The sequence below is a fragment of the Plectropomus leopardus genome, chromosome 23 (assembly GCF_008729295.1).
Source record: "Plectropomus leopardus isolate mb chromosome 23, YSFRI_Pleo_2.0, whole genome shotgun sequence".
Lineage (NCBI taxonomy): Eukaryota > Metazoa > Chordata > Actinopteri > Perciformes > Serranidae > Plectropomus > Plectropomus leopardus.
In genome coordinates this window covers 11541502-11564682 of record NC_056485.1, presented here as the reverse complement: position 1 = coordinate 11564682, position 23181 = coordinate 11541502, and the positions used below count along the sequence as shown (strand labels likewise).

Sequence of the window (23181 nt, the reverse complement as noted above, 5' to 3'; positions counted from 1 at the left end):
TGTGTGTTAAAAAAAAAAAAAATCAATTATTGCTGCTTTAACAATCTGAAAATAAAAACTCTGCCTAAGGAATCTTTTACAAAACCTCCTGCATTAGTGGTAGTATATAATAGGTAATGCAGAGACAATATAAATGCTTTAACAGCCACAGTTTTAAAAATATGTCAACATGCTCTACTGGCTTAATTTACAACATGAACAATACTCCTAAACATAAAATATTGTCACAGATGAAAATACGCCACAACTAAGCTCTAAAGCTAATTAGCATTCTGCAACTTACCGGTTGTATGCTACGTCTGGTGAGCACCAAATAAGACTGCCTTGTTATTCTGTCGTTAGCACTCTTATGACCCATTGTTTTCTGCCTAATTAATTCCCTAATGTTGGATTTACTCATGGAAATGTCCATTGTGGGCTAGTACAGAGCAACATGCAACGAGAGTCAGCAGCTCCCTTAGTGGCAATTAGAGATATGGTGAATAAACTGCAAGCCTACACGATCCCAAAGGGAGTGAGAGAGGAAGTGAAGCTCAGTGCTGGTACTGAGATGCACAATGAATGGACCCCATGGGTAGCAGAGTCCCTTTAGTTAAAACATGACTGCTTCAAGTTGAAGAGCCACAGTGCAAGAATAGTGTAACTTAGCATAAATTGTATATGGGAGTGCTTATCAAACATTTCTCCCCATTAAGAATGCATGAGTGTCTTTTTAATGCTCATGCTAAGGCACAATGACTGGCAGGTCTGAACTGCTTAGCTGGAGTTTTCTTGCATTATGATTGGACAGGCCAGACTGCAATCAGATGCCATAAGTATATGGACATAAATCTACAGGAACTGTCATGTGAACCAATCACCTGCTGCATCATTATAACCATGCTCCATGACCTGTCACCTGTCACACCATGTACAGCCAGTACTGCCAGAACACCCAGGTGAGGAGAGTAGAAGGTTTTGCTAAGATATTAGCATTGTGGTCTGATGCCACAATGAAGGAAATGTTCAAAACAAAAATAACAATGTTAAAATATACACACACTTAGACTGTTGGGGAGAAATAAAACATCAAAATGAGACACAATGCAGACAATGTGCAGCAATAACTGTACTATTTCTAGGACAAGATCCAAATATTTATCTAGACATTGGTTGTTGGAGAGGTATTTGGTTTTCAACATTTGTTTTTTTTGGGGGAAAAAGATATTGTTTTTTAAATGTTTTATTTATTTATTTATTTTTAAATGACAATAAAGAAACTATACGTATGTCTGATTGAGTGTCCAGAAAGGCACCCATGAATAAAATGAATTATTTTTTCTTACTATGATAAATACATTTAAATCTCAAATCTTAAAAATGCACTTTGCAGCATTTTACTACAAAGTATTGTGAGTAATACCTTTTATTAATTATTTACAACCCTTTAAAAGTGTGTGGCAGTGGATTTATCTGCAGAGGCTCTTTTGCCTGTATTTTCTTGTTTTTCTTTTCACTTCCAATGGTGAGTTTATCAACAGTAACTGACAATCCTGTATAGTGTACCCTAAATTTGTTGGAGCTAGTATGCTGTTTCTGTGCCTCTGTTTCAAAGCACTTTGTCAGTCATTGTCTCCGATTTGGAGCCTATTATTATGAGCATTTTTGTAGGTCTATAATTTATCCCCAAAAAGAATATTTGGCACAAGCTGTTATTATGTCACAAAAAGTGCATAGATTGGACCTTGATCAACGCAAACCCCTGTGGATTAAAAACATGACAAAAGACACCAAACCTTTTGGAAAATTCACTGTTGATCATTACCAAATCTCCAGAGCCTAAAAAATGGTATTCAGGACAGCCCGAACTAGTGTTTCCCATTTCATGATGCAATTGACAAAATGGCATGCTATCCCTCCTCTACCGTATCTGTGTCGAGCCGACTATATTGGGAGGATCTGAGAACTGTGCCGGCACTGTGATCTCCTCAGGGGCTGCACACCACGGGTGATCAAAAGCATCCCCATGAACCTCTAAGATGTGTTATGTCGTACACATCATGTGGATAAAACTATGGATGCCCTGCAAGTATCAGGATGTTAGTGCTTCATTAAGCAGTTGCCCTTTCGCCAGCCCTTCAACTGCTCAAAATTGTACTCCACACTGACCTTAGCCCTGCTCAACCTTGCTATGAACTGTTCTTTTGAAAGGCGTTTATTGTATGTATTGTATAGTGTAGAGCTTCATCAGCTCAAAGTGAAAATGGAAAAGCAGGATTATTATGATCATCAGAGGAAGAGGCGTCTCAATGACTGATATTTTAGCACAATAGAAATTACAGCATAGTAGCTCTGCTTTGTTCTCCTTTAAAAAGCTCTGTTCAGTTAGTATTCAAACTCCTTAATTTGTTATTTTCATGACTACATTCCATCCTGATATAATTATGATTCATATTTGCCAATTAAATTAGGCATACAAGGATTTTAATAATCAGGGATATTATACAGAGGGACTTGGTTCTTGTTAATGGGTACTTGTTAATGTAATATGCTCATTTGCCCGTATTCAGTATGCAAGGTTCATGAATAAACTTAGGTGTTTAATACTTAACAATTAGAGTGAAAACACGTGCACATCTGTCTTGGCCAGGTGCTGAGTTCAAATGACTATAACAATGAATTTATCTTCCAAATCTCCTTTTTTAAACTTTGGAGTTCAAACTGGCTCTTTGTAAGGTACAGGGGTATGATGTGCTATGTTGGAAGCTCTCTGAGTGTTAAATATTTTTTAAATAAAACATGTTTTGATACAATCATGAAATGCAAACCAAGCGCCAACCTCTGGGGCTTAAAAATTAAGCAAAGCAGATGTGCTGATGTTTGCAGTGTGGTAATAAATGGTTTTCATCTCTATAGGCTTCTTCATACTTGTTTGAAATTTTAGTGGGGTATACATTATATGACAGCATATTTGTGAAGCACTATCTACCGCTCTCCCCCTTTGTTTCCCTCTGATATCTCTATGCAGTTGCTTGCTAGCTGTTTACAGACCTGTCGTCATATTTGTCCGCTTAGCCGCCTGTTCCACAATTAGAGACTACCCTCTGGTGGTACATGATGTGCGCGCCATACCGTACATCCTCAATATAGCATCTCTGTATGGGTTTTAAAGAAAGAGGAGCATCTGTATTTTTGATATGGTATTAAAAATAATACCATCCACATTTCTAAAAGGCAACACTTTGATACTGCCCATGCCTACTCTATAGCTAATTTTCCCATTTATGACAACTGTACGGGCTGTACTGACTCCAAAAACACAACAGAGCAATGGACAAAATGAAAAACTCTACAGGCTTCAAAACAGGAGTCCACAAAACAATGACTACATCCCTTAGAATCTTACCACCACGGTTTTTATTCATAATGAAAACTTTGCAGACTCTGGGCTTTCAAACATCCAAGGGCAATGTTGAAAGCAGCAACCCTCAACAACAATGGGCAAACGTGACAAAATTATGAATAATTGGGAAATAGTAAAAATGAAATATTAAAAATTACTGTCCTCAGCCTATCCGCATGGCTTCTCTTACATTACGTTAAATATTATCACCATGGCTGCAGTCACCAAAAGACACACAACTCCCTTATCTGCTTTGATGTGCACGCACAGCACCATCTTCGATGAGTGGCACATTTTATATTAAGTACAGCCAGAGAAAACATATCTCATTGTGTAGAGCCGCATAATTTTTGATGATTTTTACAAGATGCAACAGACTACACAGTCTGTAATCAGACACCACCACCACAACATCACAGCCATCCTCACACATCAAGCTCAATTCATCATCCAATCCAGACTATGACTATAATCCCCTTGTGTTTATTATAGCTGCCGGCTCAGGAAATGCGCTTTGTCCAAGCACTGCCAAGCTCAGCCAAGATGCAAAAACATTTTTGCAAAAATCCAATAATGCCAGGAGGCATTGTGGCTAAAGGGTTTGGCAAAATGGTTTGGGGTGTACATTGGTAATGAAATGCTGCTTGTCAGTGGCAGTAAAAAGGCTTATCAATTAGCTTCCCCTCACTGTCTCTCCCTGCCTACCTTACTTTTATTTCCCTTCTGTCTGCAGCTATACCGGGCCTTTGTGCAGCACTTTGGGAAAAATATCTTTCTTTCATATTCATCATTTTTACTGCCTCTGTATTCACAACAAAACAAGTTCTTTCATCTTTGATACACTGTCTGTCTAGGCTCTCCTTAAATAAACTCTGCCTGCGTAGGGGAAGGTAGGCTTAGATGTCTTTAAACAGAGCCTGCACTACACTGCTTGCTCATAACAATGGCGCAGAAACAATTAGCATTTAACTGGCGACTGGTGATTTTAAAGCTAAAAGCAAGATCTTTACAATTTGGGGCTGAATATAGCATAGATGAACATAATGAATGGATAAAGTCATGACTGCACCACATTGTCACAACTAATCCTTTCATAATATTTTACATTAGAGATATGATACAGCAGCTCAACACAGCGTGGCAGAGACACTGTAATGTCTGCGCCGCAGTTCTCTCTTCTTCATTTTCATTATTCTGCCTCAATCCTCTCCTCCACACTACTCCGCTGGAAAGTCGTTCTTCCATGTAATTTAAAACAAACAACAGCCAGACACAGATAAGGGCATGACAGGCAGAAAAATAATTCTGCTGCCTTCCTTCATCTGAGGGAGTCTAGAAAGGTCACCCTCGCCACTGCCAAACCTTGTATTTGTGCCCGCGGGGGGGGAGGGCGGACGCGGGGCAAGAGGTCACAGTGTGGCTTGGGTGGTCTGATGCTTTGATGAGGCAGGAAGTCATCCAAAAAAAACTTTCTCAGTTCCTAGAGGGGGAGCTAACGGAGCTCTAGGCAGATGCTCTGCAGGCAGTGTGAGGACAGATGGGTGCATGGATTGACAGAGGGATAGATGAATAGGTGATCTTTGGCCAATCAGGAAAGACAAACATAAAATTGATATATTATAGCTTTGACTCATCTAAAATGCATGTGAAAACTAGCTGGTGATGGTCATGTGCTTGCTAATCAGAAGTTTTCACTGTAACGTGTGCTGTGATGATGACATTCAAAGTGAGATTCAGATTCATTATGTACAAGAGAGGGCAGACACCTTTATAGCCTATATTTCCAACTCTAGGCAGCTCCAACACAAACAATCTAGATTGATAAATAGCATTACAGGTAATAGAAAAAATATTCAATTTTGACTGGGGGTGAACTTTCTCTTTAAGCGTGAAGTTCAGTTGTGACCTTTGAAATAGTGGTTTTGCAGTAGTAGTAGTTAGTTGCAGTTGAAAGCTTCAGATAGAAGGCAGCAATAGGACCTTGAGTGAAGATTATTGTGTTCAAATAAAAGTCTTAAGTCTCTGCTTAGTGATAAGTGATGACAGCCTGCTTCTGAGTCAAGCCATTTTTACAAGGTGTTGGCATCCAATAATGTGTTTCAAAAGTAATCTCACATGAAGGCCATCATCTGGCCTGTAAAATTATTACTACAGGATTTTCAAACATGCACAGTTCAACGCGGACATAATAAAAAGCCTAGAGCCACGTAGCACTTTCTGCAGACCTTGAGGAATCAAATGTAGATGCAGATGCCTGCCTTGCTTGCAAGCATAAACATAAGATATGATAAAAGTAATGTCTATACAAGAACCACAATACCACATAAATCCCTGCATTAAAGATTCTCACCAACTATCAAGGAGAGAAAGGATTATGAGTGCAGACAGCTCTCAGACATGTACAGTATACAGTACACCATCTGTGTCTGTCAATGCTTTAGCCGTCTTAATTATACCTACTAGCTGATGGGCCGTAAACCGTAAAGAGAATTATTTTGTCATCCATCTCCGCTGGTGACACGCACTTAAAAGTCGTAAACTATTCAGTTAATGGCACACCTGCAGAGCTGACGCAGAGTGAGCGGGAAGGAGTTTATTGGACTTCTCAACGTCAACTTCGGAGGGGGGATTGATCCAAACTTTCAGACACCACTCTTGTAAAAACTCTCCAGCGCCCACATCGTATTACCTTAGTGCATTAACGGCACTTTACCCTCTACTTTTATATCATGACGTGCTTTAAGCAAGGAGAAAATAAGGCTCCGGGCTGCTGTGTGTACTTACTGCGGGTACTCTATGAAGACGGGATATGAATGATATCAATCAGTGAGAAATCCTGCATCGGCTAGTGGGTGTCCTTTCTAACTGACAAGATTATAGGGGAGCTTTGAAGCTGCTTTTATTGGTTCCTCCACTTCATTTGGGTTTACTTAACACCTGGGAGCTTTCACACCAGCACATCGCTGTACTAAAGCACTATTTACAGCCTCTCGCATATTTTTTTTTTACTTATTTATTTCTCCCCTCCCTGTCAGCCTTTCATATATTCCTACAAGTGTGATTGATTTGAGGGTCTCAATATCAGGTCGGGTAAGGAGGATGTTTTTAGCAGCCGCAGAGGACTATAATGAAGGGGCTTCTTAAAATGGCCGCCCTCGGTGTTCAGAATTGACAGCCCAAACCAATTCGTCAGCCCCTCTCACATGCTGACCACCTCTGTAGCAGCTTAAATGGGCTATTTTGGCTCATTTGGGGCTTGATTGATACACAGAGGCGGGGTTGTTAAAGTAGCAGAAGGGCATCTCAGTGATAAAGACAGGGTCAGCGCTGAACTAAAGGGGGCAGCACTAACAAGCACTTGGATGGCTGGGTTGGAAGCCTCGCCACCTGAGAGTAGCAGAGGGAGGAATAAATAAGGGTATTATGGTGAGAGGGTTTTGAAGGAGAGGAAGAGGGGGAGGAGGCGATGGGGAGGAGGGTGTGAGCAATAGGGGGTCAAAATGTGAGAGCTGCCCCTGCCGCGAGCCTCTGCACTCCTTCCAGGGGCTTGGGATGAAAAAGAGATGGAGATGTTTGGGGGTGTGGGGAGGCAGCTGAGGAAGCGGCACCCCCCACTGACTTGCAGGTCAGCCGCTCACGCCGCGTGACAATGGCGTGCACCACCTGGCTCCATCGGCATGCCTCCCGCCTCTACCTCAACCCCTGCTGTCTGATGGAACTCTTCCTATCTCGAAACTGGCGACAGCTTGTGCGTCATCAGCCACATTTGCACGTTATGGACTCAAACGTGGAGCAAACACAAAATACTCAGTGTTTTACCCTGCAAACTTGGATTGATGAGGCTCAGGACGACTTAAATGATTGTGGATCACATGCTAAACCTGGGTTGGGAGTGTGTGTGTGTGTGTGTGTGTGTGTGTGGCGGGGGGGGGCAACGCAGCAGCACAAACATGTGGCGGGATAGTGACGAGAAAAGAAAACAGAGAAGACAGTCCTTAATTGCCTTTTCAGTCATTAACAGGGTCCCACACCTCATGAAACATTAATTACACCAAGCGCTGAGGAGATAGGGATGCTTAATTAGAAATTATTCACTGCGTGGCGAGAACTGAGCGATAGCATTTCAGCAGCATGTAAATTGTCCGTGTGAGATCTAAAATAAGCACAGCAAAAAAATCTGTGTAGACGTTATGCTTATCTGGCTTCCTCTCACTTGACTGTCTTGTGAAGTGTGATTCCCTTTTACCTGATAGTATGTTGAGTGAAGTAGGACATGTGTTAACCCTCTGTTCTCCTGCCTTGTTTGCCGCTTCTGCGCCTCCACCCCTCGCTCTGGTGGCTGTTACCTATCCTATACCTCCTGCGTGCTTCATAAATTATTTACACCACCCTGCTCTTCCCCCTACAGACAGGATGTAATTGACACAGAGGATCTGTCAATTACCCTAACATCTGGGAGGGACTGATTGGTACATTGCTCTCCTGCTTTCAGCCCTTCGCCTCTCAACTGTCCCTCGTTGCTGCTCTTTTTAGCCCCATCCGCAATCTCCCACTTCTCCTTTAGACATTGTCCAACGACATGACTTTAACGTACTTGATGTGAAATACCCTTGACACCGTTGCCCCCTCATCGCAGTTCCAGGCGTTTCCCCTAATCCAAGCCACGACTTTAAAAATGGCCCGCTCCTCCCTTCATCCCATGTGTATTGATCTTTCTCTCCACCCAACGATTGCCACCACATCTCCCTGTCGAGTGTGTAGCTCTCGAGTGTGTGTGGAATGTCCTTCCTCTCACAAGATCACACAGTGGAGTGGTAATAATGTCACCGGACTGTACCTAAGGTAATGGATCGGTCTCACTGTTACATGCAGGGCTCGGGGCATAAGTGCTGGCCTTGGGAAATGTCAGATGAATATCAGAGAGCAGGCCTGAGTGCTAAGAGTTAGGGGCAGGGGATATCTGTTATGGCGACGTAAGAGAACGCATTAAGAGACATGCACAAAGCCTATTAGGGGTGTGCATGGCAAGGATGGTGGGAATAGAATTTATGGGTCTGTGGAGAAACACATGTGAAAGTGAGATAAGGGTGAAAGACTTGGGACTCTAAGCTGAGGCTAACAGACCTGACTGTCTGCACATTTGCCTCATATATGGATCTTTTCATGTAAAATCAATGCAAAAGTGTTGATGAGTCTACACTTAAGGCGCACCAAGTATATGTGGGTTTAATAAGACAACAAGCCTTTCAGTAAGTAAGAAAAATGAATACATTATCATAACATAGACTCTGAAACTCCAAACCATACAGAAACAAGAGGTGTCTACAATAATGAAGTCTCTCTCCACTCGAAAATGTGTTTTTCTTATATTTATGTCCCCTAATATGTCCAACCTTGACTACAGGGACTTATATCTGTTTGTTATAGAGAGGTTGCATTTAAAAGAGAGAATCTATCTGCGCACTAACCTAAAATCTGAGACTTAAATGTACACAATACAGTTAGATTAGGTTTACTGTTACTATTAGGTCACTGATTCGAGAGCCAATCTCTGTCCAATACAAGAAACACATATCCGTAACAGACACAACACAGGCAAAGAAACCTGAAACCTTCAGCGCAGAGTGGACTTGTCAGTACAGAGAGCAGATTTAAAATAGTCAAAGCTCTGACAACATACATGGTCGAGTATGCAGTTTTTGGATGTAAACTGGACAGCAGAGCTTCCTTCCACTATCCACTAACACCCCACCTTAGCAGATATTATTGTGTTTCAGGACCACTATCACTGTGTCAGCCACTGGCAGTTAGCCTGCATGCTAACAAGGTAAAAAAAACAACATAATAAAAATATAGGATGCTATTGAGGCCATACATTCTGATATGTCTGGTAGTCATCTCCTCTGACTAATGGCTTAAACTCTCTGGTGTTTCCTCTAATGCTAATGCTTGCCATCTTGATGCACATTGTTCTTTCACCAGTCAAAATAGCACAAGCAGTGTGGAGAAAGTGTATAACAAAACTAAGCGCAGGCAGAACTGGTTGGCTAGATGGAGGCAAGATTTAGAGTTTCTCAGTGAGGGGGGAAGAGCAGATACTACTACAGTACATGGGAAAGCTATGTAAAAACACAATACTAGCGTTGATATAAGACTTCTGAACATATCTGGAGAGGGACTTTAAAAGAATATTTTTTCATTTTTTGGCACAAACTACACACAGTTTTCTTTCCAAGAGATAGATGAGATGATTGATATTGCTCTCTTGTCTGTACATCAAATATGAGGCAAGAGCAATCAGCTGGTTAGTTCAGCTTAGCATAAAGACTGGAAAAGTAAGGAAGACATTAGCCTGGATCCATCCAAAGATAACAAAGTCCACCCACCAGCGGTTTGATGAACAGATTATATCTTGTTTGTTGAATCCATACATAACCAAAGTGTAAAAACATGCCAGGCTAGCCCCCTGTTTCCAGTCTCTATGCAAAGCTAAGCTAACTGGCTTCAGCCTCTTGAGAGAAAGCTAATGCGTACATACCAAAATATTGAAGTAGTCTTTTAATAATAATGATAATGGCATTGTGGCGTTTACTCCAGATTGCACTAAAACTGCAAACTTTTGATAAACTGTGTTCTCTGTGTATCTCCCACAGAGTCCTCTTTTACTGTAACAATAAATGATTTAAGAAAAAAAGTGCATTAATTTCCTTTCCTCCCTTGAAGAAATCCAATTTTTTTTAATTACCAATATACATGGTCTTATGTTATTTATATATACAGTATAAATAACAGAACACCTCAGTGGGACACAAAGAGTTCTTTCATCTCAATTCAAGGAGATTTTGTATTTTTTATTCTGATCTTGGTCGAACAAACTCAGTGTTGAAAGAAGGACCCTTACCTGCTCTTCAGATGCTGGATGCTCCCAAGGCACTTGAAGCGACCGTTTACCATGATGGCCATGCGTGTGCACAGTGCTTCACACTCCTCCATACTGTTGAAAGAAAGAGGTGAGTGTTGCATAAATGAAAAGCGGCAGTAATACCAGACGCTTGAGTCTCTTCATCCCAGATGAAAGACAATGACATCTTGAAACTGGTCTGCTTAGTATAATACGGGTATTTCAGGGATTTGTGTCATGTCTGTCCTCATTCAACCACAAAAATGTTCTGTATTCAAGGCTTGTGAATTGATCAGTTTTTCTTTCATAAACAGTAGAATCAGTTTTATATTGTGTCAACTCACATTATTTTGCTAAAGCTTTCTACTGATTTACTGAGACCTCTCACTCACAGTTAAAGTTTGGATTAGAACAATTTTACATGTCTACTTTGACACCTTAAACGGACGACAAATTTGGTAATTAGAGGGAGAGGAAGGGACCATCTGTAGTTCTTATTATCTCATTTTTTCTCTTTCAGTGTTGGGCTGGAGCAGGAGTCATTTGTAGTTGAGGCAGAACCTGTGAAGCCTTTCTGAGGAATGGTGCAATTAGGATTATGACTTTGTAAAACCTGGTGAATCTGCCACTTAACAAAACACAACCACCTGGTCATGCCATGGACGATTGGATGCAGCTCGACCACACTGCCACATGGACGACAACAAATGCTTTTATTTCTCCATGAAGGGAAAACATGTGATGGGGATAATATATTTCAAATGGAACAACAGCACAGATCATTCACATGCACTGCCAGGGGCGACAAATGATTCAAAAACACAGTCAATTTGGGAAGTGTTAAAATGAATAGGCATGTAAATTGCTAAATGTTCCATATCAACTGGGGCCATCAAGTTTTACCAAAAAAATAAAAAAAAGAATCAGCTTTTAATCTTTTCCTCCTCACTCAAAATGTCCAATATTGGCAAATACTGGAGGAGAAAAAGTTGGGACTAACTTTGCTCCAGGAAGTCTTGGATAATGAAAAGACTCCAGCACTGATATTGACAGTTTCTCTTTTCAAGGAGGGGAAAAAAAAGTTCCAGTCAGTCAATATGCCCTCATACTTCATGAAAGCTTTATGGCAGCCAGTGTGGTTCTGGCAGCCAATATTATCTGCCACGCAGGAAACAATATCTTACAACTAAAGTGTAACGCCAATCAATTATAACTCCAGTATTTTCAACTCGTGTTCATTTTGAGGACAGTTTGGTGTCTCTGCTTTCCCTGGTGAAGATTATTTTGACTTTGCAGTGTGAATATATCTCAGAAATCAATAGTAAAGAGTGATGTTGCACCTGTGTGATGTGAGAATGACTGAGCGTCCCTCTTTGATGACACTCAGGATGCAGTCCCACAGGAAGCGCCGGGCTTTGGGGTCCATCCCAGTGGTTGGCTCATCCTGCAATAAATATAACCTTTTCAAAAGCAGCTCCCATTGTCTTCCACATCAGCACATCATTTAAGTCAAGAAAATGCATGTCCTGCAGAAAATGCGTGTGAATGCTGACAGCTGAAATGAATCTAAAAGCATTACTGAAAATGCAGAAATATGAAGCAAATTGCCTGAAAGATAGAGAAGCTCTAATGCATTGACTACAGTGATGAAAAACCTGTAAGCTTCAATGCAGAACTTATACTTGGCAGCTGAACTTCAGTGAAAAACTGTCAAAGGTTGAAATGAAAAGGCTGAAGTAAGTCATGCTTTGCAATTTAAAGAGCATAAAAAATTGGATCGGTGACAAATAATGGGAAGTAACAGGATAGTAGGGGCTTAAAGATCCCTTAATTTAAATCAATATATTAATTCAGTGATTTAAGATCCCATATTATCGATGTGAAATCACTGGTACATATCGTCATCTTTTAGATATGCCTTTATTTTCTAAATTCCTGAGGCAAGTCTGTGTCACTGTCAAATAGCGCCGGGCAGATAATGAGAGAAGACAAGATAAGGTAATGAGGATATTTACTAGGGATAGGTATGGGGACTCAATAACTTTCAACTGAAATAACTTTGTAATATTGAAATGTCTACAGTGTAAAAGCAAAACAAAACAAAAAAAACGTTGTCCAAAGAATCGATATATTATTGTATCTTGATGAAACTAGCAATTTACATCTGTACTGAATAGCTGAGTGGGGAAGCAATAAGCAACATAAAGTATTCAAAACATCTCAACCCAAATAAACAATTATGGATTTCTGGACTGATGTGTGTGACAGCGCTTTCCAAAAGCAATCGACAAAACATCAAAAGAAGGACATGTTTTTGAAGAATGATGTTCCATCTGTCCAGCAAAGGCCCAGAGACGTGTCCAATGTATGCCAATGCGCATTGAAGCTGTTCTGGCAGCTGGTCCTAACCAAACACATTAATGAGACACTTGTTCTGTCACCCTTATGTGCGTGTTAACATGCTTTTGGAGACAGAGAAGTGTAAGGAAAGAATAGGAGGCGTATAAAGGCACAGACATACCTGGGTAAATTTTAAATATACCCATGAACACATAATGGAGACACATACTGAAGCGCTCTCCAACATAGCACAACACACACACACAGAGTCTCAGTGACTTGCTGTTTCTTTTTCCTCAGGGCTAGTCTGTCCGTGCATGATTAGAGAGTGACAGTACTCAGTCCATTGGCTGGTTTCGTTCCAGGCCTGGTTCTCTCTCACTAGCAGAATCCTACAAATCCCGTGGGATATTTCCATCACCGTGCCCAATGTGTCCCTGTGCAAACCCTACGTGGCACTGCCTCAAGGCCGCCTGGACTCCCTGGGCTCGCACACAATACTGAAACTGACACAGACACGGACAACACATTATCCCGCTGCTTCAGAGTGAAGGCTAGCACGGCTCAGGCCAGTAAATAGGCAGGTTTGGAATAGTGCAGCTCCACAGGCTGAACACAGAGCCAGAGAACAGACACGGTTGGGAAGATTATTCTGTAAATGTGCTTTATTATGGATTACCCATAACCTGACTAAAATTGTGATTAGCAGCATAATCTGATGTATTGCTTTTAACCATGCAAAGTAATGAATTTGTTACAGTTTTCAGGCAGCAAATTAAACTGCAGTAATGTTGCATATTTGAAGATATTTATGAGTATGAACTGACATTAAATCTATTTATATAATGTGATATTTCTGCTTTATTAGACCATGTGATGTGGTGGATGGGATAACAAGTAAAATTTGCAATAATCTTAATGAAAGTTTGTACTTCGGCTCGCACCCACAGGGAGCCCCAAGAGGGATTTAAGGTCATTAAAGTTTGGCCCTCATAATAAAACGGACACAACTTCCTAATGCGCATTAAAGCCACTTAATTGAAAGCATGTGACGCTGTGTATTCTCAGTCATGCCTTCATTAATCTTCCATCAGTGTGAAAATGCTTTTGCCATCAGTTTTAAGTCCTGATAAATAGGAATTTAATACGTGCAAACACTGCTGTGTGCTTTGCGTTTCTGATTCTTGCTTAAAAAAAAAGAAAGGAAAAAAAAATTAAATATGACCAGTGAGTGACCTCTGAAAAATACACCCTTCTTATCCACAAGTAATGTACTTGTAATCCTTTGGGAAATTCAGTAAGGATTTACCACATCGATCAGCGAAAGCTTGTTTTGTCTACTTATTTTTGAAAGCATACATTATCCTAAATTTCTCTATTCTATCATCTTCCTGCTACAGTTGAGTCTCTGTGTGCTTGTTAGGAAGAAAAAGAACTCATCTGCTGTAATCAAAACATCTGCACAGCATCAATATTGATTTAAAGTATTACACTCTTAAGTCTTAATAAAACAGCAGCGTATCACATTTTCACCATGTACAACACATCAATAAAGATGTATCTCACCAGGAAAATCACTGGAGGACATCCGATCAGGGCTATCGCTGTAGAAAGTTTACGTTTGTTCCCACCGCTGTAGGTTCCTGCTGACTTGTTGGAATACTTCACCAGCCCCAATTTCTGGATCCCCCACTCGGCAACCTATTGAAGACAAAAATCAAAGTGAGCAAACCCGTTATAGTGTTAAAAAGAGTGTTCACATAAACCACATCATCAGATTTTCCATGATGGATTATATTTTGACTTTACTCTAATGTATTTAAAGTGGAAACAGACAACTTTTCAGCTCCCCTTGCCTCCTTTTTCCCAAGCGATGCTATTGTTGGCATCGTGGTCGGAGACAAAAACGGATTGGGTTCCGTTTCCCTCAGAGTCTAGCAAACAGTAACTAATATCTGGATTTCAATTCTAAATATTAACAAACTTATCTTTAAAGGGGAGGACTGTCCTCAAACAATGCAAAGACTACACAAATAATCCCTCTTAATCATCATTTATGACTCACTGAGTGTGTGGCAGGGTATTAATCTGCAGACTCTGCCCTCTGCCTGCATTTTCTTATTTTCTTCCTTTTGTTGTGTTTGGGACATTTCTGGGCTGCATTTTTTGTGCAGTTGTGTGTAACCCCCGGTCCATAACCCCCCCCCCCCCCCCCCCCCACACACACACACACACACACACACACAAATACAGCATGCAAAACATGAAGCAGAAGAAGCTGTTTTTTGAGAGAAGAGCAAATCTAGGCTTTCTTTTTCAGGTTTGCTGGTGAGCACTAGAGTTGAGCATGAAATTGAAAAATGACACAGACTTGCCCTTTTTTTGTTCAACAGGTAGGTGCCAGTGGTTAGCTATCAAAGAAGGAGCTTTTCTATTACAACAAATGTAAAGTTGCTGAAATTTGAAGTTTCAATGGCATTCATTTTCTTATTTGTTCATGTTTAACAAAGGTTAGACATTAGTCATGCCACACAAAGATGATGATCACAACCATTTCACATCCATACAGGGTTAATGGTATACAACTTCTAATTTTCAAAAAAATGTTCTAAACAAAAGTACAGGATCAGTACTCATTATTGGTAAATGTGCAAAAGTTGATGCACTTCCTTTGTTCCCTAATTCGAGCCTTTACTTTTTCTGGGATATCAAGTAGACAGACAGGATTGCATAGTGAAAGTGAGGGGACAAATCTTAACACAGACATCTTACCTCAATACAGCAAAAAACCTTTTCTATACCCACTTTAAGCTCTGTGGTTTTCAAGGACAAGACCTGAATGCTGGCATCACTGTAAGACTTTTATCACAGACTGCTAAGGTACTTTACACCTTGCTGTTTAAATGTCTCATCAAACGCCAGCAATCATGAGCGTCGCCAAAGTGCAGAATATCAGCAGGTCTCAAAGGACATGTTTGGTGTTCCAAGGCTTTGGTACCACTTCCAGGGCACTTCTTGAAAATACACGTGGTTGTGTCTTTTTATTGATCAAGCAAATATTACTACACATGCTCAATTTGAATCAAGAATTGTCACCCAAAGAAGGTACATCACACACTGTAAAATCTGACAAGTTGATTTTACTGTAAAAAATCTAGCAAACCCACAAAAAATGACAGTAAGTGTAACTATTTATCTTAATTTATGTTTACTTTCTATCTAATTGTTAAGTTTACTTAAGACTTAATTATATTTTCTGAATTTTGTGACACTTGTATATTTACTTAATTTTGTGAAACTTGTAAGAATTAAAAGTTTAATTGAATCAATCTTTCAAAGTTTAAGCAACTTCAGTAAAAACCAAGTTTACTGTGCTTTATAGCTTTATTCTGCTGGTTGCATACTCATCAATCATTTTTGTATTTTCTTAAACATGTTTTCCTTGAAAAATGTAAGTGAGTGTTATTATTAATCTTAATATTTGTTTATTTTATATCTAATTGTTAAGTTTACTTGAAATTTAGTCAGATTTACTTAATTTTGTGAAGTTGTTGAAACTTAAAAAATGACAAGTTCAATTAAATCAATCTAAGTTTTAGCAACTTTACTAAACAAAATATATTGTGCTATATATTTGTATTCTGCTATTGCATACTCTTCAATCATATTTGTATTTTCTTAAACGTATTTAAAAAACAGAACTCGCAGATCTTCTAACGTCATTATTTGCAAAATCCTCCAGTCAAACTAACTCGGTTTACTAAAGTTGCACTCAACACTTAAAAAGAAAAAGGTCATTTCACTTGCCTTTTATTTAGTTGCAGCTTACAAAATTAAGTAAATACAGCTAAATTTCAAGTGAACTTAACTCTTAGATATAAAGTAAACATTAATTGAGATTTATAGTTATATGTACTCTCCTTTTTCAAAACAGTTGGTTTCCAAGATTATTTTAGTAAGATCTAACTATTCAGATTTTACAGTGCAATGGGCCACAGTAAAATTAAGAGTTCTGCTAGCAGCGCAGAACTGGGTCCCTTCACACTGCAGCTAAGAGATCAAAGTCCTGGCGCCAGGTCTGAGGCCTATAGCCGCCGCCAGCCTCTTCCTCTTTTGATCTTCTTGTTGTAGAGGCGGGCGTTGTGAGGGGAGTGCAGGCAGGCCGCATCAGGCCGGCCACACCATTGGGCATAGTGAATAATGTAGAGCCATAACCCACAGCTGCTGCTTTTCTACCACCGGCCATTTTTCATTATGTATGGCTTCTCCCATTGAGGTTATCTATCACTTCGACATGTACTTCAAGCTTGGCCTACATGCATTCTAGTTGTGGTATTTTGATGGTAAAAATAAAACATTCTGAAATGAAATAAACATGCCTGGAAGTAGTAAAACATTTGAGTGTTTTCGATGTTTTTAGATATTCCAATCATGACGGCTCGGCAACTTATCTACATGGCTATTTACGTTCAAGATATTGTGCCTGACAGTGTCAGAGTAAACAAATTAAATCAAGGACAAGGACAAGAGAGTATGGAGGGATATAATGGTTACCATGGCGATCTCTTTTTCTGGCACCCCTCGTAACCTGGCGTAAAACTCCAGATGCTCTCGTCCAGTCAGCAGTTCATCAAGAGCATCAAACTGGGGACAATAGCCCATGTTCTGGTGCACGTTCCTCATTTCTGTCCGTATGCTGGAGAAGAGAACATAATAAAGATTTGACAATGGAGGTCATTAATGTTTGAGATCACAGATCTAAAGGTTATATTAAATGACTTAGCAAGACAGAGAGTAGGATATCAAATATACAATAAGAACAGTTAGAAGGCCAAGAAGTACACACATAATTTATGTTGCCTATTGTATCACAAAGAGAACAGAGATTAAAATTGATTTACTTGGAAAGATTCATCACATTTCCACAATACCTCGATAAGAAAGAAGATCGCAGCCTGTGTGTCAGGGCCTGTGTTTCTCTTTGAAACTCTTCCAAACTAATATAGAGCAGCAGAGAGGTTCATTTCACATTCTGTACTCATAGTCTCAAGGAAGTGTCCCCAAAACAGAAAAGCAAACAAACTTTAAAAAAAAGAAAAAAAAAAGAAGCTCTGCAATCTTTTCCAGGCATGCAGTTCCAGGGGTAACAATGTGCACCCTCTAGAGGCAAGTGAAATAATGACAGCAGCTGCTCTGGTTGCAGGCAGGCCCCTTTTCGCCATCTATAATATTAATTCTTTCACCCCCCGCAGACAACAAATGTTGCAGCTGATTTTCAGTCTTCTTTTAACAGCTGCTTGTTTTTTTTAAAGATAATATTAGACCCATTTTTCCCCTCAAATGTTATTTTCTAAGAGCAACGGCCAGCCTAAGGGAGGCTAAATGTGATTTGATGTGTCTAGAGGCTACTGGATCTCAACAAGGCCATAGTGGACTGAAAGCTTTACTGATCTAATATTGTGTTTTGTTTGAGCTTTGATACAGGGTCATGATAACAGAAGGTCATATAGCCTTCAGCTGGTTCAGCTTGTCCCCAGCTTTTAAAGTAGTTCCACCCTTCTAGTTTGTTAGCACCAGCTGGACAGATTCTGTCGCTGTGTGTCTAACCTCAGCACCAATCGGCTGACGACAATACAGCATTTGGGGACAAAAGCTAATATGACGGGAGATCAGGTGTAGCCACAGATTTTTCAGCCAAAGACTACCTCTTTCTTGTGCCGCTGATTGTTTACAGTTGGATTAACAACTTGAGACATTTAAGCTAATCTCTATAAACAGATACTTGTATATGAACATTGATACATTTGAAAAAAATAATAAAAAGGTAAAAACTTCATCAGAGAATAGCCGAAGGGTTCCGAGTTTGGATTTTGGCCAAAGCATTCTGCATCTTTTGCTCTCCACACTGACCTGACTGATTTACCTGCAAGCAACCAAAGCCTGCTCAAACGTGATGCAAACCAGAAAGTTTGCGATACCAAAAGGTTAAGATATAACCTTACAACTAGAATTGTAAATACATATTTTAACATTTGCATTTGAAATTTACTTACCTCAACAAGTACTAAACATGTCTCTACATTGTATTGATGGGAATCTTCATTAAAATATATCGCTGATCCAAACAAAAACGTTTTAATTTTAAAAGGGTGATGCTAACTTCTGAGTCAGCCAACAGAAAAACGTCCTCGCTGGGTCACTGGATTCCCTTATGAAGTTTACTGTTTCAGTGCACTGATGTCATTTTTGACAATAAAGTTACATATCTTTGTCACAAGTATTTAAAAACCATATCCGAGGGATAATTGCATAGCATTTTTATTAGCCAATATATCAATATCAGCATTTTTTAATTCCTTATATCGGTATTGGCATCAACTCCAAAAATCCAGTATCGGTTGGGCTCTAGACACCAGTGTCTCCTATTCTTTTGGAAAGAATGTGCATATTTCTTTCTTTCTTCATATTCTTTACAGAAAAACAATAACTGCGCATTTGTGGGTGTAGCTGAGAGGAAGCTACAACAAATACCAACACAAATGGTTTAAAAATTCTTTTAATAGCAATCCAAACAGAGGTAGTCCACTGGTACCATCAGTTTGTTCTTAGTCTTCTACAACAGACAGCCACTGAACTACTCCTGGCTGTTAGCAGTCTAGCTTTTGTCTTTTGCATTCCATAGACACTAACCTCCCAGCAGCTCAGATGCTGAATGCAGGTATCAACACTTATTCCTTGTGAGCACAGAACCACAGATAAGAGAGGCAGTTGTCAGGAGAGCAAGAACTTCCATTGAAGAGCTGCTGCCGATCATTTTTCTTGCCAATGCACAGAAAGCGTAATGAGCTGAAAACAGAAGAGTGGGCGTACATACATCTGTTTTTCTCTCTTTTCAGTTTTTGTTTCCCCTAAAGGTCTCTCGGATTTTTCTTTGATCTCGGTTACCCACATTAATCAGCATTAACACTGCTGTGTTAGGCCTTGCTCTATTCAGCTCTCTTTCTTTGTTGAACACAAAGTCAATTACCAGATGTATAAATGAACAGCTATAGCAACCGTTGTGACGTGAAACCAACCGCAGCTCACACACAACTATGCTCGGGTGTGCTGCTTTAGAGATGCATGCAGAGGCAGAGAAACACAGTTGTTTGTTCCTAAAAATAAGGAAGAGCAAGCCTTCCTTCGCTCAAGTGCTTGAGTTTCATATTGCTGGTGTCAAGCTATTTTTTTGGCATGTACAAAGATTTCTTATGACTGATTCTGTAAGGCAGAGACAAAAAAACAGCAAGGTACAGGGCGAGGATGTGAAAAGGAATGAAATATGTGCAAGATGTGCAAGAGGCAGGAAGAAAGCCAGAGCAGGGTTTTCAGCGTTTCTGAGAATATCGCAGTGAGGAGACATGAGAGAACCAAAGTTGAAAAGGCAGAGATGGCAGAATGTATAAGAGATATCGAAAACTACCTAGCCAAGAAAAAAACAAAGAGCGAGAGTGAGAGAGATAGAGGAATAGAAAGACGAGTTACACAGAACAAAAGAAGCTGAGAGAGAGGCTCTGAGCTATAAAAATCCCCACCTCAATCCCCATATGAGCAGCCATCTTGGGTGGCTAATTATGATGAGTTACTTGGTGCACTAGTGGGAGTTAGCGCCTCACCTGTATCCATTTAGGAAGGCCTCTCCACCGGAGACTGGGATGTCTCCTGTCAGCATCTTGAACGTGGTGGTTTTCCCAGCCCCGTTGATTCCAAGCAAACCGAAACACTGAGGGAAACGGGGAAACATTATGTAGCCTCATTGGAAAACAGACAGCAGACAATGGTGCTGGATGACATTTCAAATATCCCGTATGCAGTTTTCTTTTGAATACACATTAACCTCTTTAATGATGTTTATGTATAAACTGTGCAAATATTTGCTCGATACATACAGTATAATTGAAAGTACAATTTATAGAGGATGCATGAGTGGTTCAGTGTTGAGCAAAATAACAAATTGATGTATTTCTGTACACAAACAAAACAACAGACACTAAATCAACACGGCAGGCGCACAGGAACAAATACTGTAAAAACCCAACCATTCCCAGCAGCATTTCTTCCTGCTTCTGTAAACTTCTACAACAAACACAATCCTCTCACTGAGTCGTTTCTCCCCAATGTTGCTGATTTGACTTCCCTCTGGAGGGCATGCGGCAGGAAGTCGTCCCCAAGGAGCCCTCGTGGTCACGTGACCTGCCTTAGGTGCTCCAGCATAAATATTTGATTTCTGTCATTCATTGATCCCTGCTTGTTTGTGACCTGTGCTTGTGAATGCATAGAGGAAGGCTAAGCTTGATGTAAATAATGCATGGAAATGCAATGTGTGATCAGCAGAGCCCTGTGAATCACAATATTCCACTGGCATTTACATTGGGCTTTGAGTAAACAGTGGCAGGGAGGATGGATACCACCGGAAAGCCCATCGAGCACGACTGCCTGTCAGCATTTGAGATTATGTTTAAATCAAGCTTCCAGTGTGTATGTGTGTGTGTGGGGATATGTGTACTGTATAACATGCTATAGAATGAGTAAGGATGCTTTACAATGAGGTGCCTGAGTCAAAAACGGTGTGAAAGTTCACTTTGTTGTTTTCAGTTGTTGTTTTCCCACTGTTAATTTGGCTGAGCTAAACATCACTGGTTCCTCATGCCTTCGCCTCACAGACTCGGCTGCTCCAGCAATGCTCTTCTACGAGGCTGCTTGTGTGTTTTTAGCACACACATGCTTGGCAGTAACATAATGGCAGAAAACAAGCCCGATAAGAAGATTAGTGTTCCTCCTGACGCCTTCTCTAAGCAGCGCTTAAAAGATATTTTGATTTGACGCAGTGAAAGGCAAGAAACTGCCAAACACCAATTCAAATTTTCAAGAAATAACTACACTGGAAATCCAAGCCCAGACAGAGAATTTCAGCTCATTGCTCTCTGCTCTCATATGTCAATATTTTGTAAATATTATCACTAATATTCAAATTTTACTTGAGCGTTTATCATTTAAGTCAAGTCACATCCAGATTTCATGTTAAGGCAATGACGAATGAAGATTTCTCTCATATGGGTGTTGCTGAAAAGTAATCTAATGCGAGAAAGTCATCAGCCAGACTGTAGGCTTGAAGAGGTGCTTGTGTGATTCAGCAGCATTTGGCTCACCTCTGCGGCAGGTACTCCCACACATAGCCTGTCCACAGCAGGGGTGCTCTTCCGAGAGTATACCTGCAGGGAGCAGACAATAAAATGAATCAAGCAGCCAGCTAGAGAGAGGGAGAGAAAGAGGGTGAGGAAGCAGGAGGCAGGGAAGGCTGGGGAGCTGAAAGTGAGGGAGACAACAGAGACGATAGTATGACAAAATATGGAGCGATAGAGCAGAGCAGCAGGGAGGAGGAGATGGAAGAAGCAGGTGGAAAATGAAGTGAGAGAAATGAAGAAAGTGACGGAAAAGAAATTATCAAGAAGGGATAATTTGCAACATTTAGAGCCAGCCAGATGGGAAAAGGTATTAAAAAAAAGTTGGAGACTTGCACAGGGGGGAGAAGAGGAGGACATGAACATTAGTATTTGTGACTGCAGTGACAGTATTCATGAGGAAATCTGTCTCCACTTTGAGTGCCACTTCAGTACCCTCAATAACCTTCAACACACTCACAAGTCACCCAATATTCTGTGTATGGACACCAGCTTTACTGCAGCTGCTCAATATACAGAGATGACTTTAGCTTAAAAGCACCCTGTACTAATCTGACTCTATTAAACATGGTAGAAGTAGATAACTAGCCCAAAAATGTATAGTCCCACCAGAGACAGTGAAAGGATGTGATGCTTGTTAATACCAAATGAATATTTCACATCCAAATTATCATTTGTATATGTACCATTCACTCCATGCTACACTGAATTCTTGAAGAAAAAATTGATTTTTTTGCATGCCTTCATGGTGTGAACCACAACAAAAATTGAGAAAATTACTGACAAATAGAAGTGGATGGAGGCCGGCTTTAACAACAACAAGACTAAATCAAAGCATCTGTACAACATCAGTACTTCCTAAACATGCATTTTCGCCATCATTTTAAACACTTCTGCATAAACAGTCTAAACAGGAAGCAACAGGCGCAGATGAATGACAGCAGAAGTTCTGGCTAATGAACAAGCTAAGAGGCAGGATTTCAATAGAAAGCATGTGACTACCCAGGTGTATCGCTCGTCCATGCATTTATACAGAATGGTTTGAAATAGCAATGTTTTACCACAAATGAATGTGTTATACAAAGGATACAGATGGATTATGACACTTTGATTATACTACATGAGTTGTGAGGAAGTTTGTAAACAGATGTTTTGATATAGTTTTGCTGTTGTTCAATGTGCACCCTTTTAATCCAATTCAAGAATTTTCTCCATTTTTGAATTTTTTGTTCACTGCGGCAGTGTGTGAAAAAGACATGTTTTTGTCACAAATTCAGCATAACATGGGATGAGTAATTGACATACAAATGGGGGGATAGAGTATTCCTTTAAACAGC

The 23181-nt window shown here is 40.2% G+C and overlaps 1 protein-coding gene across 1 annotated transcript in view; it reads right to left on the bottom strand.

Moving 5' to 3' along the window:
* The window catches only part of LOC121961901 (phospholipid-transporting ATPase ABCA1-like), a 172168-nt gene that overhangs the window by 8853 nt on the left and 140134 nt on the right, over nucleotides 1-23181 (bottom strand). The window contains exons 42-47 of the mRNA XM_042512000.1: nucleotides 21812-21874; nucleotides 20279-20385; nucleotides 17178-17319; nucleotides 14190-14324; nucleotides 11624-11727; nucleotides 10284-10376 (exon numbers count right to left, since the gene is read on the bottom strand). Coding sequence (XP_042367934.1) covers nucleotides 10284-10376; nucleotides 11624-11727; nucleotides 14190-14324; nucleotides 17178-17319; nucleotides 20279-20385; nucleotides 21812-21874 — 644 coding nt within the window. The remainder of the gene's footprint in view (nucleotides 1-10283; nucleotides 10377-11623; nucleotides 11728-14189; nucleotides 14325-17177; nucleotides 17320-20278; nucleotides 20386-21811; nucleotides 21875-23181) is intronic.